Raw genomic sequence first — 18,278 nt, 5'->3', positions numbered from 1 at the left:
CAACACATGACACTCTTAGCTGAGTGAAACCTAATGCGGGTATGTAACACCATCCTGTTTTGAACTTGAGAGCTATGGCAGACAGGGAAACAGCTTTAAGCAACACATGGACGACTGGAGGGAAACCTGGGGGTGTTTGGGTTTAACGAGTGACCGTGTCAACTGGTGACTCCCAGCTCAATGCGTTCATGGTTGCTGTTGAAAACACGAACAGAACATGTCGGCGTCCTCAAGAAAGCCTTTAATCAATATACATATTTATCCGCGTTTATTATCTACGCCGACCATTTATGTAAGTTATTGCGAGCAATCACATAAACGTTCGGCTGAAAGTCACCAGTTAACACGGTCACCAGTTGAACTGAAACACCTCTAACAGTTGCGATCCTGTCTGAATTCTGTACAATTGAGTCGGCTTTTGGAATATCGATTGTGACGACCAAACACGCAAAAACCCGACATTTTGATGCTGTTGACAGTTTAAATTCAATGTTTAAAGTTTGATAACTCGAAAAAAGAAAACTCGCACACATATTTCTGATGATAAAAGGGTCTAAAATAAAAACTCCAAGAAGGATTAATACAGTTCTTCTTTCTCTCTGAAGCAGTGAAGCTGCTGTAACAGTAACAGTCAGTAGCTGTGCTCTGATTGACCCAGCCTGCTGTGTCACTTGCAGGAATCCCAGCAGACCTTCAACAACTGTTGTCGGCTGTGAACTTAACTCTGGTTGGCCGGTAACTGCTATCTGACATTTGCCTTTAGGTAACAGTCTGCGGTGGAGACACATGCATCAGCACGTGCAACCGACTCACATGGGGCGGCACACAAACGGCTCCTTTTTGAAAATGAAAAAGCCATCTCTCATGCGTTTGAGCTGGAGTTTTGAAGCGGAAACTACTTTCCACAAGCTGTGGGCATCCTCCGAAAGTGAAGGTCACACTGAACACAACTCTAGCAACAATGTGCATCATGTCTGTTATTGCTTTGAAACTGAAATGAGCAAGCTGCTGTAACCGTTGATTATGTTGCTCTCATCTCACACAGTATCTTTACTCCTTTGACAAAAATTCATTTGACCTCGCAGAACACGGGAGTTGCTGGTTTACCGCTTCCTCGATCGGTTAGTTTGTTTGTGTCATTGTGTGACTTTGGTGAGAGTTAGTTTAGGATTCACTTAAGTCACACAATAACATACGAGGCAACGTTAGACAAGCAGCTCCTGTGTTCTACGATGGTAAAATGACTGTTTTTGTCAATGGAGTCTGGTGGCTTTGAAGAGAACGTAGATAACTGCTTCAAAGGGCTGTGTGGCGGCAAGATGCAGCGGTGAAAATATTCTAAATATAGTGCACACTTAAACTGATAGATCTTTTTTTTCGGCGGGCCTTTCTTATACTTGCTGCTGCTCCTTTCTTTGTTGTTGAAAGAACACAGCGGATACAGGCCAGCATGATGTAAAACCTTTCTAAATATTAAGTAGCCGCGATTGAACCCCCACGCGTCAACTGCAATGGACTTGTTTGTGAAACATTTGCGTTCATCATCACACAACGGCTCTCTGCCTGAAGGCTCTGTCTGCTTTAAAACTGGAAGCTTACCAGGAACTTGCGCTTCTGTTTCCAGCAGGAGCCCTGTGCGTTGGTGTGCCGGTGGGCCTCCGTTGCCATCCTGATGAGATCCCACTCTGCGCTGTTTGGCTCCGGCCGCGTCTGCAACGTCCGCACCATCTCCTCCCTCTTCCTTTTCTGTCGGTTCTCCTCGATCAGACGCCGCTTGGCCACGCGCTTCGAATCGTCCAACACCACTGATCGGCGGGACGGGTGGGGAGGACATCAAGGCAAGTTAATGCAGTGACAAAGGGAACACTGACTGCAAATTTGGTCCCGATATGACACCGGATTATTACAAAAGAAAGCATATAGAAATACTGACAGGAAGTCGGAATGAAATATCAGATGCAACACTGAAAGCTATAATCATATATAAGGACTAAGAGAGCTATTATTATATAAAACAATATAAATGTAAGGAACCCATCTTCATGTTATGCAATACTAAGTGTTGTATGGACACAATGTGCAACGTTATTTCTCTGGTTACTTATTAGCTGCCCTCCACTGCAACAAATCACAGCACAAAAATGTAAAGGACCAACTGCTGTGAAATTTAAGCAACATAATTAAATTGGAGTGTCATTCATCAAAATGATCACGAGGAATGGAACTTCCATTTCCTTTATCCACGTGAGCAGCTGTACCGCTAAATCAATATCAATAAATTAGATTATGCATGTGTTCTCTGTTAGTCCATGTGATTAGGGAGGGGCTACTACAGTTAAAATAGTTCCTACATGAAAGTGCACTCAACGAGGTCTGTGGATTATCTTCAGTAACAGAGTCATGATATCTAGAGAGATACATTAATGTTGTTGAGTTTTCCAAATGTATTTTTTTGGCGTTTTGAGCACCACAAGCAAAGTGCCATGTAGTCATATTATCTTCGATAAAAAGCAGACATCTCCACGGGCGATCTAGATTGATAAATAGTACTAGAGGAAAGAGGATGAGTATTTTTTGATTTTGGAGGGAACAGTCCCACGAAAGACCGTAGTATTGATAAGCTCAGATGTTATTGTTTCTTTTATCGTTACTTAATATCATCTGTAATTTATCATTATGCTGCAGCGTCTCCTCTGCTCTGTGTCGGGGCTGAGCTCCTCCCTAACACACACACACACACACACACTCACAGTCCATGGCCATGCCCACACTGATGCACTTCTTGAAGCGGCACAGCTGGCACTGGTTGCGTGTGATCTTATCGATGATGCAGCAGGCTTCATATTTACACGAGTAGGCTGGATGGAGGTTCTTCTGGATGGTCCGGCGGAAAAAACCCTGAAGAGAGCAAAGAAAATGGAGAAAGAAGAAGAAAAGACAAAAGGGAGAAACAGTAAAATAAAGGAATTAAAAAAAAATAGAGCAAAAATAAATAAGAGCTAAGGAGCATTCAGAGATTGAGGAAAATATGCAACCCCATAGCCTCAAAATGAAATCCTCCAATTAAATGTTTTTAATCAGCGTAAAATAAGTGCATCCAATGGCTCATATCACATGGCAGGGTGATGATTGCATGGCAGGAACCTGATTGCCAAGAATAATAAGTAATGAAGCGATGCCGTGACTGATCGTCTCTTAGTGACCGCTTTTGAACAAGACAGTGGGGGAGCAGTTTGATTAGAAATCACACTCTGGGAGTGGTTTACAAAGACGTGCATTCAAGCAGAGAAGTATCAGGGACGGAGCTCTGCCGTTTTGTGAAATCCTTCTGAAACCGTACAAAACTAAACTGCATAGCAAGAAATAAATACTTGTATTTATTATTGTATTTTGTACGATATCTATATCATATGCCATGCCACATACCAGCCTGATTCTATACGGCCAGCATTATCCCCGTCCTAAAAAAACAAGGACTACAGGACTTAATGACAACAGACCAGTCGCCCGGACCTCTGTGGCCAGGAAGTCTTTTGGGCACTTTTAGGTCTTTTGTCCCACCTAAAACCTTCACGACCCACTCCTGGACCCCATCATTTGCTCTGCGGAGACGGTGATGCAATATGCCGTCCCTCCAAGACCCTGAGGCAGGCAGGAAAGATTGTGGCCGCCCCCTCCCACCCCTGACCTGAACTCTTTGAACCACTTCCCTCTGGCAGGAGACCTGATTCCATCTATATCTGGCCTTATCAATGAGGCCCAGGACCGCCGCTGACATGGATTCTCATCCCCTCCGAGAGACACTTGGGGTTCGACAGTAAGGGTTCTTTTTTTTATTTCATACTGTGAACCTTTGCACATTTCTTGAACAAATTTGCACACAAACCTACAACCTTTAAAAAACTGCACAGCTCTTTCATTTTGATTCAGATATCATTTTTGCAAAACTTGCTTTTTTTTAAACCTCATTTTCTCTTACTTTGTTTCTGTTCTGCACCAGTGCACATTTATTTCATGTGAAAACCTACATGGCAATAATCCGGATTCTGAATATATTAAGACTCTTGTGGGTTTGTGAATCCCCTGAAGCTAATTTCTTCTTTTCAACACCACAGCAGGACATCAGTGTGCCTTATTTCCTGTGCGAGTCCGGCAGAAGACATTTTTAGAGACTGCATACTGTCTGCTCTACGGGACGCCATTAATTGGATAATAAAGCTCGGCCCAGCAGACACCGACTACTGCAATCAAGACGCCTTCAGTCAAGTCAGAACTCAGTATTCCCCTAGGGTTTCCCCTAGGCACCCTGCCTTGCAGCACTTGGGCTCTTTTCTGTACTTGGACCCGGAGCAGCAGAGCGAGTGTTGCCATCTTCACCACATGGAAGCGTTTAAAAAAAACGCAGATATTGTTGTCTGCTTTTCAGGTGGTTGACGCAACTTATTTTCCGATGCGCGCTCTCTGTCCGCTGATGGGAGTGTGCTCATCTGTGTGTGTGTTTACGCACGTGTCTGTGTGTGTGTGTGTGTATGCGCATCGGTGCGGAACTCCGCTGTGCGCGATACAGAGAGCAGAGGAGAATATAATATAATTATATAATATAATGGTAGGGGAAACACTGGAACTGTATGAATTAATTAAATAAACAGGAAAATAAAGTTTAATTTGCTTTAGGCCTTAAATCCTGGATGATAATAATCAGTGTAGATGGCAAAGCTTGCAGTCAATTAATCACTGGAGTTCTGTATTCTTTATTTGGTATTCTAGTTTTTAAGACTTTTTGCATCACATTAGATGGCAAAATATGTTTCACCAACTTCTAGGCAGCTGTTTTCTCTTGTTCATATCAGTAGAGCAGTTAAATTAGCTTCCAAAGACTTGAAAGCTGTTGAGATAGAGGGTTGTGTACCAAAACTATTTCTTGGCAACTAGCAGTCATTTCCTGTATTCATCCGTGGCTGAAAATAGTCCCCAACAAACTCACTATTTATCTTTGATTGAATAGTGTTTGCTAAAAACTACAGTGCCCAGCTGTTTTCACTTTTAACAACTCACACCTTCAGTGGGAGCCAGTGGACTTGAGTGCCACAGACACTCGGTACACAAGTCAGAAAGATTTGAGAGACAGACTAAAACATGTCAAAATGTTGGTCCAAATCAAAGTCTTTATTGGACACAAGAGGCTGTTGTAGGAACCTTTCATTTATTAATTCAACCAGCTCAATGAGCTCGCTCTGTTTTAACTCAGTCAGCTGACTCTAGGCGTTCATGGCGTTTGCCATGGCTTCTTCTTTGGATGTGAATGTGTACTTGATGGCTGAAGCTAAAGCTACATGCTCCAGGCAAAAAGTCAGCATCCACACCAGCTGATAATCCATAAAGAAGAATGTCGATGAAAACACAACATTGTTCTTGTAATGTAGTGCAGAGCCAGTAAGTGTAGTTTGGAAATTAGGGTCCCATAAAACAGACGATAAAGCAGGGTATGCTTTAGGGCAGGGGTCTCAAACTCCCGGCCCGCGGGCCAAATCCGGCCCGCCACGTCATTTTATGTGGCCCGCGAATCCGCCAGTAAAAAAAATAAATAAATTTAAAAAAATTTAAAGTTAGACTTGATAATAAAAATATCCCCATAGTCGAAATGATGAGGTAGAAAGTCAACTATGATAGAAAGTCATAATTCTGAGATAGAAAGTCAAAATGATGAGATACTTACACACAGTCACAGAAGGAGCTCTTTGGCTGGTTACTGTACATTTGACATGGAAATGTATTGCGAGTACATTGAAGACTACTTTAAACGTGGCTTTAAAACACATGAAATACTTCACGTGGGATTGTGCAAACGCACCTTTGAAAGAATTTTAAGCATTGAACAAAGTTATTGTAATAACTTGTGTTTTATATTTGTCTTTGATATTTTCTTTAATAGTTTGATAGAGTAATGTGGGTTTGTTAACCCTAAATTAAAAGGATTTAAGTTATGATAACAGAAATGTGCTTAAATATATTTTTACATTTATATAACTGCATGTACAATATTTTTAAACTTGAATAAACAATAATTAAATGCAGAGTTATTTAACAATATGTTAGGAGTAGTTACATTTACACAGTCTCACATTTACAACCGGCCCTTTGAGGGCGACCGTGACGCTGATGTGGCCCAGAGTGAAAATGAGTTTGAGACCCCTGCTTTAGGGCGTGGCTACCTTGTGATTGACGGGTCGCTACCACGGCGTTGACCGTGTTTTAGTGTTAGAACTTTAACCTTTTCACAGTGTGTTTTTCAGTTCATGAAAGTTTATTGTAAGATTTTAATTGCCACAATACGTCTGGTTCAGGGTTGTAATGAGCTCCACTCTCTTGCGTCACTGAGCAAAAAAACAAGATGGTGTCAGCCAAAATGCCAAACTCAAGGCTTCAAAACCGTAGTCCACAAACCAACTGGTGACATCACAGTGAATACGTCGACTCCTTACAGTCTATGGGAGAAATCCAAAGCTTGACAGGCCTGCCATGCCCAAGTACGACTGCTAAGCTACGATTGGACATGATTGGCTCGGGGGAGGGGTTTGGTTAACAATCAATTGCAGTCTCATCTGAGTCAAAGATCATTCAGTAAGAGGGAGATGCTGCACTGTACCTTGCAACCCTCGCAGGTGATGCAGCGGTAGTGGTAGCCGGTCGCCTTGTCCCCGCACACCACGCACGGCTCATCCTTCTCCAGGTAGCTGGGGATGTACCCTGGAACAGAGGCACTAAGAGCTATAGGAGAGGAGGAGGAGGAGGAGGAGGAGGAGGAGGAGGAAGAAGAAGACAGGGTGGAAATGAGAGATGGGTGAACAGTGAGTGTGAGCCGAGGAGGCCGGGAAGGACGGGGAGGATGATGAGCTAAGGGGAGGGGCCGGAAAGGAAGAGGAGGAGAGTTGTGGCGATGAGGAGGAGGAGATGAGCGGGGAGAGGGAGTGGAGGAGGAGAGGGAGGAGGGGGCTGCGTGTTATACCAGGGGCCCCAAGGATAGAACGTAATCAAGAAGTCTTTTCTGCACACAGACATGACAACACGCCAGCTGACGAGGTTTACAGACACATTCCCAGAGTTCATGAAATATGCTTTTCATCTCGACTTTTAATTCGCTTCTTTATATCTCTTGAGGTGAAATGTTTTATCCTTTTTACTCACAATATGTAACTCTACATACAAATTGCAGCTTTCTTTTAAGTTATAGTCTTCAGACCAATGACTGCTGTAGCAATCTTTGCAATCTGTGTTTTTGTCAAACAAAAATCAAACAAATCAAACAAAGAAGGTGAAATTAAATAACTTTAACTTTATTTAGTTTTTTAATTATTAATTACATGAATTTTCCATGCCACATTAAAAAAAAAAAATTTTATTCAACAATAATAATACATGTGTATGTATTTCACTTTATTTGTTAATCATTTTAAACCTTCCATAACCTGGTAGTAAATATTATTTTACTGATATTTTCTGTGATCCTCTATCAGCAACGTCATCTTGTGTTTAAGTTATTTTATTTATTGTTTTCAGTCAACTTCATTTTTTTTTTTTGAATAGTTGAATACTATTTGTTGCTTATTTTATGTGTAAATTGCTGCTGGAGATAATCAGAGGAATATAAATAAATATCTTTCAAATATTTTATTTATTTTTGTAACTTTATTTATGGCATAATAAAAACATTAACAAAAACATGAATGAACAATTGGGCTGATGTGTGTGGGGTAAATCCTTTCATCTGTTTCTACTCATACATGTGATTAATCAAGTTGCTCGTCCAATACGCTAAATCACTTCATAAATAAGTCTTTTCTTCACTGAACTTTTATGTTTCGAAGTTGGCTCTTTAGTATAATTCCCAGGACTTAAAAAATATACTGTTCTGGATTTCAAGACAAAAACTTGCTTTGGGCCAAATCAAGTAGTAAGTTTTATTACATACGCTCTTGCCCTGATGTCTATTGCTTCATTGTTTGCTGTTAAGACTTTCACCGAGGCTTGAGCCCGCTCACATTTGGCTTAGAAGTGTATTGAATAATACAAACAGAACAGGACTGCGAGCACAGCACCAATGAAACTACGTGTGCCTGTCGATGATTACCTTACTCTCTACAGGCCCAATGTGTGATTCAAAAATAAACAAAAGAATTGCCCCATCGTCAAAATTTGATTGCTTTGCAACCTTTGACAAACGACACACTAAACAAATCAATCAAAGTATTGATATTTTCTGATGCTGACAGGTTTGTTTACATCAGTAATGTGTAAAACAGCCTTGTTTGCTGTTATGAAATGCTGATTTTTCTGCTAGAGGTCACATTATAATGTTTAGTACTTTCGTTTAGGAGTGTATTTTATAGGGTTAAGAAATACTGGCAGGTGCTTTATTTTTTTTCATCTGTGATTAAGCATTGAGGATTTTTGTTTTACAATTGTTGGTCATGAATGATGGGTAAGAATAAGTGCTAAATAAAGTTTAAATACTGTAAATCACATTCAATTTGGTGGTTCTGTACTTGGTCGTGTACCTTAATAGGCTTGTCTGCAGCTCTACTCAGACAAATCTCTTAAGCTCAGGTTTTGGTCACCTAGGTGAGCTACTTTGAGTCCGACAAAGCCTCTGAAGGAAAATGATATTACTATAAAATGATGAGGAGGAGATTATCACGGTGATCACACCTAGGACGACACTGAAAGCTCAGGGGCGCCGTCAGCGCCGTGATGAGCTGCACTGAACTAATCTCACAGCACATGAAACAGACTGGGCGTCTCAGAAGGAACCTTGAGTTGTGTTCACTTGCTTGGTTGGAGGGGACAAAAACACAAAGAGGCCAAGGCGGCGATGATAAATCCTTACCTGACACGCTCTTCCCCGAACAATGGCTGTTCTTGCTCTTTCTCTTCGGCACATCTGGCCACCTGGGATGCAGGGGGGTGGGGAGAGAAGATTGGGGTGGGGGAGAAAAGAAAAGGATGAGAGCAATGTTACAATGCGGAAAAACAATCAACCACTTAAGTCATTCCACGGTACAACCGATACCATCTTACAATGGAAAATAATAACTAATCGTCAATTCCTCTGCTATCAAACATGCATCTCGCCATTGCCTCTGGGGTTTTTTTTTTTATGACAGATTGCAGAGCAAAAATAACTTTGCAATCAATTCTCTCGTCAAAGCAACTCACAGCAGAGCGTGCCGCAAACACAACACCGACCAACGAAGACTATGAGCTAAAAGAAGCTAAAACGCTACACAGAGCCACAGAGGTGGCTGGTAATTCTCTGTCGAACCCTCACTAGAAAGCTGCAGCTCGTCTGGTGTTCAATCGCCCCAAGTTCTCCCACACAACTTCCCTTCTCCGTTCTCTACACTGGCTCCCAGTAAGAGCTCGCGTCCAGTTTAAGACTCTGGTGCTAGCCTACAGAGCAGTGAAAGGAACAGCTCCTTCCTATCTCCAGGCCATGGTCAAGCCTTACACCCCCGCCCGACCACTTCGCTCTGCTGCCCCGTCGCTCAGAGGTCCCGGCGGCCGATCGACCCGGTCACGGCTGTTGTCTGACCTGGCCCCACAGCGGTGGAATGAACTCCCCACTGATCTCAGGACAGCAGAGTCGCTGCCCATCTTTTGGCGCAGGCTGAAAACTGATCTCTTCAAGAAGTACTACCCTGAGCCTTCCACTCAGCACTTATTGTATTCATACTGGTTTGTTGCACTTATTGTATTAGTTTGTTTCTGTACGTTTGCTCTGGTTTATGCTCTTAGATGCTTGTTTAAAAAAGGAGATGCACTCATGACTTCTGGTGACTAGTAGTTCTCTTGAATACCGATGTTGAACACACTTATTGTAAGTCGCTTTGGATAAAAGCGTCTGCTAAATGACTGTAATGTAAATGTAATGTAGAATATCACAACTAATCTTCGTATAAAAAAGCTAACCAATCAAGCTTTAAGCAAACTGTTTTTTGTTGTTGTTTTCACCAAAGCAGAATGCTAGTGACCAGAGGCTGATTTGAGCTAAAGTAGTTGCCTGGCTGAATTAAACAGCAGCCAACTTTTCAACACTAACTTACAAAAAAAAAAGAAAAAAAAAAAGGAGTGAACTCGTGTGAGGTTGCTTGTGGACTTGCCGGTGTGCATGTATGCTTAATTAAAGTCCGCTTGGCTGAAGATAAGTCGCCGCTAAACAGCTCGACCGGAGGCATGTTTGAATCTATTTTCTCTTTCCGTATGGTCCCTTATTTCCCCGTTGCTACTATTCGTAAATTCAGTTTTGCTTTTCACTTGTGCTGATAAAATATATATTTCTTCACTTTCAATCACATATCCAATTTTTGATGTATAGAGGTAATTCACAGCCCAGCACATCTTGTGCTTTCAGTGTCTGTTCGGTATGAGGACTGAGTCCTACCTATACCAACACATATGGAGACCACACACACTAGGGTATAGATAATTCCTCCACTCATCTCTTCCCTACCTCCTATCTCCTCCTATAATTCTCTATCCTTCCTCTTTTCTCACTCTCATAGGGTGGGGTCTGCCTTTGCTTCTGGCAGCAGATTTGAATCACCGTCCTCTCTTCCTTCTCTTTCATCTGTCCATTCCAACGTCTGGCTGTTTTCTCCCCCCCTCTCTCACCCATTCACATTTCCCTTCTCTTCTCTGTCCCTCCCACTTTGGCTACTCCCCATTTATTACTGTATGCTCCCTCGACTTTCCTTTTTTTCCTCCTCCCAGACGTTTCTGTTATCCTCTCCTCTCTAAACTTCCATCAGCAGTATTAGGTAACACCACTCTCCTCCCCCTCCCTCCGTTCCTCTCTGGCTGTCAAATCCACTTTCCTCTTCCAACCCCCCAAAAGAAGAAAGAAAAAAAAAAAGATTCCTCTGACGTCTCTTTCTCTGTTCTCGCTGCTGTTCACGGTCGAGCAGACTTATTAATTCTATTGCTGTGCACATGGTCAGGCAGTAACATGGTGGGAAACTGTCTACTCCGGTCTCTGATCACTTTGAGCTGAGTTACCGAAACAGGAACACACACGTTATCAATTCTGCCTCTATTAATTCAATAGTTTATGGAGCTCGTGACAGTGCTGACAGTGTTTCCACAACATGAGGTAATTAATTAAATTTATCGGATGGTGGTGGGCATGTAAACGTTGGCGGTTTAGTGTCCATTTATGCAAAGACGCCAATCAAAATAATTATTGTGTGAAAGAGGACATATAGTGAGTACAAAAACACTTTATTACTACAAACTACACATACAGTATAGTGAGTAGAAAAACACTGTATTACTACAAACTAGACGTATAGTGAGTACAAATACACAGTCTACTACGATCTACATTGAAAAGACGTGGACATCTTTAAAAACTGCGATTTGATGAGCTCTTTGCAATTAAAAGCTGCCTTGCGTATTTTTTGGCAGCAGAACAAGCTGAAAACATCGGTCACCTTATAATGTTTTTATGGTGAATATTTTAGCAAACGGTCACCCATTTACACACGAGGACGATTCAGATACATTGTCATCGTATTAGAATTTCAGTAATGTCCACCCGACACATGCGAGTCCAGCATTCACTCTCACTATGTTGCTCCGTTTTGGTCTCCTCCATCTCCTCAAGGAAATGTCTTACTCACCAGCCGCTAAATGCTCCACCCTGTTCACCAGCTGGTTGCTAACTTTGTCTGACTGATGTTTTGTTCTCAGTCGGTTTACCGAGAAAATTTTGGGATGGATAACCAGAAAGAATTATTAAAAGAAGCTAAAGCGCTCCGTTTGCTGAGCCTTGTCCTCTCTTTTGCCTCACTTCTCAAGCTTTACGTTCTTGCACAGCACATGCAGTTTATGAAGACAACAATGGCCAATTTGAAAATGTAATACCACCAATCAGTCATTTTTAAAATGGGCCCTTGAAGTCAGACAGATGTTGACAAAAGCAGTCCTCTTATTACGAGCCGTATACGGTTGATATCGTAGGGTGAAAGTGTAGCTTGCAGGGTTTAGCTAGCTAATAAAGCTAACGTTAGTTTCATGGTTTCGTTGAAAAACCAAATTTTTCCAGAACTACTACTGTGTGTAGTTAGCTTGGTAGCCGGACATGCTAACGTTTGGAGCTTACGTTAGTTCAAACACACACAGTTACATCCATTCTGTACACTTCTGTGCTTGTATTTCTTTATTTTAATGGAGCAATATACAATATTCAGAGCATTAATATATATATATATAGCAGCAAACAACTATTTGATTTAGTGGAGTAATGCCTACCTGCGTTCTAATCCGAATTAGTCTGTTCTTTGTTTACGTGCATTTTAGTGCATGTGTGCGTGAACCCACTGGCTAGCTCAAGGCCGCAGCTCTGCAACATTCGCGTACAACACGGTTATAGCTGATTGCGACGGTGTCATTGCGGAAGCATCGCACCAACCCTCCGGTTCCCCCCTCAGGTGTTAGCACTGTTAGCCGCGTCGCCATGTTGAGAACTGTGGAGAGGCAATAGAAATGCTCTTAATCTCGTATTATACACCTTTTTAGGTAAAAACATTTTCATATTAAACACATATTTGATCCATTGCTAAGTAAAGCTATAAAACCAATCTGTATTCACTTTTTAAAGAAAAAGACATTGTGGCAGACAGCAATAAATGCTGCCACAAAGCTTTGAATGGTGCTATAATTTCATTAAAACCTTACAATTAGAGGCTTTAACACCAACACCCTAGGAACACACGGTACTACTGCTGCAAACGTGCAAACGTAACAGTCATCCACAGAGGCCAGCCTTCTCTAAACCCAACAAACACACGTTTCTTACTTTATCTGCTGTGAACATGCACTAGGATATGTGCGGAAGCACACACCCACTTCTAACGCACACAGCAATACATTCACGCAAACACACCAACCTGTTGATGCAGTACGGCTGTAAAATGTGCATGCTGCTCAGTTTGCAGGAATATCAGAAGAAGAAGAAGAACGTCGCCCCGGAGGCTCTTTTCTACCGTTTCAGCCTCCCAACAGCCTGAGTCAGTGCACGTGTGCGGTCGCGTGGCTCTGTTTGTTTCGTATCGCAACAGATCCGCTTCTTCAAAAGCAGAAAGCCCGAGTGTTCGCGGCTAATATAAGCTTTCGTTGATCCATGAACCACTGTGAGGAGGAGGAGGTCCTCAAATCCCGCGGCCACCGCCACGCCGAACCCACCTCCGGGTGACCCGAGCGTTCAAGTCCATCACAGTGAAGTACAGTAAGAGTCGAGCGCAGCCTGGAGCTGTTGCCATCAGCTGAGATATCTGAGGCAGTAGCGGCTCTCTGCCTCAGACTGGCTGCTGGGAGGAACGACTCCTCTGTTTATTTCTCCCCCCCCTACCTCTCTCTCCCTCCCTTCTAGTTGCTCTCGTCCAGCCTCCCCCAGCTCTCCCCGTCCCCCTCTCTGTCTCTCTGTCCCCCTCTCTGTCTGTCTGTGCATTTGTAGTTCCTCCCCTGGTGTCACACTCCCTATCATCACAGCACACCTTATCATCTGGTCTACCTTGTACAACCCCTCTTGCTCTCCATCGCTTCCTTTCCTTTCTCCATCCTTCTGTCTCTCCTCATTATTATTTTCTTTTTACAATCTCACTCCTGTCACTTTCTCCCTTCTAGTCTTCTCCTTCAGTTTTGCTCTTTTCGTTTTGTCAACCAGGAGTTAAAGTTAACTAGATTACATAACGGCAGACTAATGCAGTCTCTCCAGCTGAGTGAGGTCTTACGAGGACACAAGAGATGCTTGATATCTCATCAGTTGAATTAGAGTGCACTGTGATCTCTGTTTTCCACCAAGTGTCATCATAGTTACTGTGGAGGCCGCGGTTACGGCTGGATTTAAAACTACCACGAACACTAACGGGGTTCATCTCAGGCTAACAAGCTACACAGCTCACTAAGAAATACTGTAAAGTCTCAAGTAAAGGGGCGCGGCTGCCAACGAAAATGCACGTAACTGCACTATAACATCTCATATGGGACATTAAGCATAATGTACGTTTCTACGGCACAAATCCCATCAATACATCAACATCGTGAGTCAAGTCATGCTCGCCACTTTGCTGCCCTGACTTTTGAATGTTTAACAAAAATAATGTTTTCTTTCTCCAATTATATCCAGTCGCGGCTACTTAGCCGTTTTGTTTTTCAGAATGTGTTCATGTTCAGCTGCCGTCAATGACACTCGTGACTTCCTGCTGGTGTGTCACGTTAAAAGTGTACCGTGACCTTTCATGGTACACTTTTAACCATTTTAGCTGCTGTGTAATCCCCCGTTAGGAGGTGTTTAGTTCAATTGGCGGTAGCTTAACAGATATAAAAAAAATATGACAAAAGAAGAAGTAATCAATTTGACAAAGGGACAGCATTGCTGTTAAAAGAGAAAGGAGAGAGGTGTATGTGACTATTGTATAGATCATTTAATGCTAACTTCAGCACAAAACGCAGAGTTAGCCTTGAGTTTCGTTTAGTTAAACCAAAGTATTGGACAAACATGAAGGAACATGAATATCTGAACAAAATTTCATGGCAACCCATCCGATATTTTTCAAGAAATTTCACTGAAATCTACAATCGTAGAGCTTCATGGTGGCGCTACAGGAGCAGTCAGCCGACTTCATCCTCTGGGGATCACGAATGTGTGGTTCACTCCGAAATATCTCAACTAACTAGTGGATGGACTGACCAACATTGGCATCCATTGAGCCACGACACTAGGCAGCTAAAATGAGGATCAGGTCGACGTCTTACTAAAATATGATGAAATACAGTATACATAAGGATTAAGGCCTGTCTGTCACAAAAGCCTGTTTCAAGTCCAGACCTGGTTTTCTCTACAATTTAGGTTCATAAATTACCTTTTGATGAACATTTTCTCAATACATTTGCAAACGTTACTGTTACTAAAATAACCTGACAAGAGAAGGAATCCCAGCCAAACAACTGGGAATACAATTAAAAACTAATCACTAAATCATCCGGGTTGTTTTTCCTTCATGGTCAGAATAGTCAGAGAAAATGTCCCTTTCATTTAATGATTTTGACTATGGATTCATCTTCTCTCCCTTCGTTGTCTCCTTTCCTACCACTGTCAGAGGTGAATTCCCCCGCGTCAGCTATCTGTCAGATGCTTGGCTGGCTGAAGAGCAGGAAAAAGCAAAAAAAAGAAAAGAAAGAAAGCCACTGCTTTTACATTTGGGAGATGCTCTTATCGAGAGTGATTGAGCAGCGGTTCAGCGCCCGGTCAACGTCACGTGGCTGCTGTCAGGATGGACACTAGGTAACAGTTGGTAGCGGGAGAGTAATGCCAAACACTAATCCACCCTCTCTGTGGCTGTAACCAGTCAGCGTTAAATCACCTCTGAAGATTACACAAGCAAACACAGACGGTGTTATGTCCCTATTAGAGCTCAATCTTTCAGAAGTCAAAATCCAGACCGATCCCCACATTTGGCTAGAGGTTCACTCACAAGAGAGGCTTGCATCACTGCGGGCTCCGGGAGGAGTGAGCGCAGCATCTGAGGTGGACTTGTAAAGACGGAATGAAGGAATGAATGAATGAACACCGTCGAGAGGTTTATTTTGAAGCCTGGAGAGGGGGTGTGAATATTCACTCCGTAGATATAATTCACAATCTGTGTGGCGTTCCAGCGGGTCGCTTGGCCTCAACTCCAGGCTGTCCTTTGGATTGTTTGGATTATTTCCTGCTGGTCTCCACTCAAACAAAGCTGGATCTCGGATTGCGTTCTGCCAGTTTTATCATTTGACAAACTTCGCTCAGGTGCTCTTCACGGAAACCAACCATGCGACTTTTGTGATCGGATCACAACTGAGAGACCGGATCCCAGTCCCTATATGTTGGCCTCCACATCACCGGTCTCTTTTACTCATATTAGTATAAGTATAATCGTATTGAACCGGACATTTTTAACATCCTTGTGATGGACTCAAATTTGCAGAGTTATGTGTCACTTTGTCCCTTGTCTCTGATGTAAAATGCAGTGCTAATGCCCTAGGGCTGAATCCCGACAGATTCTGCCAATAAAACAGGGTCCAATCAGAAGAAGAGCCAGCCAAAAGACTGAGATTATTGATTCGCTGCAGTCCAGCAGGGTGAGTGGACTGTAGCTGCTCACATGATGTTGTGGATGCACTGGCTGGAAGAAAGTCAGCACCATTGAACGTCTGGAGGGACTCGTGGTTTTAGACCGTGACACTGTAGAAGGTCGTGGTGCAGCCACGAGAGATGCTCTCCGTTGCAACAGTCGTAGAACTTCCACGAACTCGCAGCTGCGTCATCTTAACCACGGTTCCTGGGTGTAGATCCTATAGGTGGATAAAAGCTCTGACTTCGTCTCCCTGCTGATGGAGGAATGCTCGCTCCTGTAATCTGCCAATCCTGATGTTGAGGGAGCGGTTACGCCGCGGGCACGTGTGGCATTCCTCGCAGTCACGGGTCCCAAAAAGAGGAAGAAGAGTACGAGAGGGAACACATAGGAGCGATGCTTGTTGCTTTTTGATTCGGTTTAAAAAAACAGATAAGAACTCCACGCGCTCCCATGTGATGTCACCATCACGCTGAAATGAAATTACATGCTGGCATTACATTTAATTGAGGAGAAATCCTGCCTGCAGCTGTGTGACACATGATCGGCCGGGCGAAATCCGATGAATCGCACCATGTGAGTGAGTGTCGGTCGGGTCGGACGTCTGGTGGTTTGGAGTTAGAAAGAAGTTACTTGACTCCTGCAGCCCGCTGCTCAGCTCTGCTATTGAGGCTAAAGGCTACGTTAGCTGCTACAAACAAAAAAAACAAAACACAAATGTCTGACTGAACTGTCGGCGGTCGAGTTGCATTGTGGGTAACGCAGGCACCAGATTTTGACAAAGGAAGAGGAATGCGCGGAATCCTGTCTGCTGCCTCAATTCGCATACTTTCTAAAAAACTGTCAGTCACAAATCTAACAATGTTACAGAGAGGCGACATTAAATCAGAAAAATCTGACTTAATAAAACGACGCAAATCATTTTAGACTTTGTTTGTAAGGGCATCTCCGTTTACCGTGTTGTTTTTTTCATTTTAAAAAGTACTGCGATAAATTAATGAATGAAACACTGTCGAAAGATTTCCATTGACAAAATGACATTTCCGCAACAAATCTGCTTCGACAAAGGTGTATTCACGCCTCGCTATAGAAATCCCTCAACACTTCGTTATTAGCCCGTGTCTCACACACAAGCGGGTCAAATGGCCAAGAGGCTTGTGATTCGCCTGAGCTGCTCAACTCAATGTGCGACTACAGAGGGGTTAACTGAGGACAAGGCCTCGGTAAGAGAGCCCTCTTGATAAAGCCTATTGGTGCGTTGCAGCTCTACAGAGCCGCGCTGTTCCTGGTAGACACGCAGAAGTGTTTTTAAAACCAGGTGAAGGGATGCGTACATCAGTGCCGAGTCAAAGCGAAATCATTTCAAAGTCCGTTTTTTCCCTGCATAGAAGTGCCAAAAAAAAAATGAATTCATGACTAGCCAAGAGCGACTATGGCTTGTGAAAGGACTCGGACTGGACATTCCATTCATAAATGGATGAAAAGCTATAAGACTCCACCCGCACCCAAAGAATATATTCCTTCAGATGAATTCAACAATCGTGCTATTTTGAAACGAGCTCCAGAAAAATACACTAAATGCAAACGACACAAAAAGACGTCTCTTTTGCATTATAAAATAAAGCTCCTAAACAGGCAGACACGCACACACACTGCCATTCTATTTCAATGCTAATTGATTTGCAATGGTGGAAACCGAAATGTCTCCTGAAATAATCAGAGGCTCCACACTGACATGCCCACGCACACACCAAATTCTATTTTAGCATCCTCTACTCTATGTGAAGTTCTGCATCAACATCTGTGTGTGTGTGTAGCACTATGTGACTCAGAAATCGCAGAGGGGAGGGGTCACGGCATGAGGCGGCGCTCTCAAGAACACGTGCGTGCTCATTGACACCGAGAGAGAGAGAGCGAGAGACACACACGCACATGCGCACCAAAACAAAAGTGACAATCCCTCCTGTTGATGTCACATATCGAGGCGTCCTGAGCTGTCCTCTGATTTCTGTGGCATCCATCTGCCCTCGCTGCTCCTAATCCGCCTCCCTGCACTCCACTAATCCACACACACACACACACACACACACACACACACACACACACACACAC

The 18,278-nt window shown here is 43.1% G+C and overlaps 1 protein-coding gene across 1 annotated transcript; it reads right to left on the bottom strand.

The window, feature by feature from the left end:
- Window positions 1–360: 360 nt before the first annotated feature.
- LOC116377017 (thyroid hormone receptor alpha-like) lies at window positions 361–13,410 on the bottom strand. Its single transcript, XM_031838543.1, has 5 exons — window positions 12,945–13,410; window positions 8,885–8,946; window positions 6,647–6,768; window positions 2,751–2,898; window positions 361–1,805 (listed from the first exon to the last, which is right to left on the bottom strand). The coding sequence occupies exons 1-5, from the start codon at window positions 12,974–12,976 to the stop codon at window positions 1,582–1,584; spliced, it is 588 nt and encodes a 195-aa protein (XP_031694403.1). The 5' UTR covers window positions 12,977–13,410; the 3' UTR covers window positions 361–1,581.
- Window positions 13,411–18,278: the final 4,868 nt, after the last annotated feature.

The sequence above is a fragment of the Anarrhichthys ocellatus genome, unplaced genomic scaffold (genome assembly GCF_004355925.1).
Source record: "Anarrhichthys ocellatus isolate YVR2014 unplaced genomic scaffold, GSC_Weel_1.0 scaffold808, whole genome shotgun sequence".
NCBI classification, from domain to species: Eukaryota; Metazoa; Chordata; class Actinopteri; order Perciformes; family Anarhichadidae; genus Anarrhichthys; species Anarrhichthys ocellatus.
The sequence above is the reverse complement of the archived record's forward strand: the minus strand, read 5'-3'. Positions and strand labels throughout refer to the sequence as shown.

Bases quoted from the DNA above. Each gene is read 5' to 3' on its own strand.
- LOC116377017 (XM_031838543.1), bottom strand. From the start codon at position 12,976: ATGCACATTTTACAGCCGTACTGCATCAACAG. The intron at 6,769-8,884 runs GTAAGGATTTAT...CCTCTCCTATAG, and splicing joins TTCGGGGAAGAGCGTGTCAG to CTCTTAGTGCCTCTGTTCCA. The intron at 2,899-6,646 runs GTACAGTGCAGC...TGCTCTCTTCAG, and splicing joins TCACCTGCGAGGGTTGCAAG to GGTTTTTTCCGCCGGACCAT.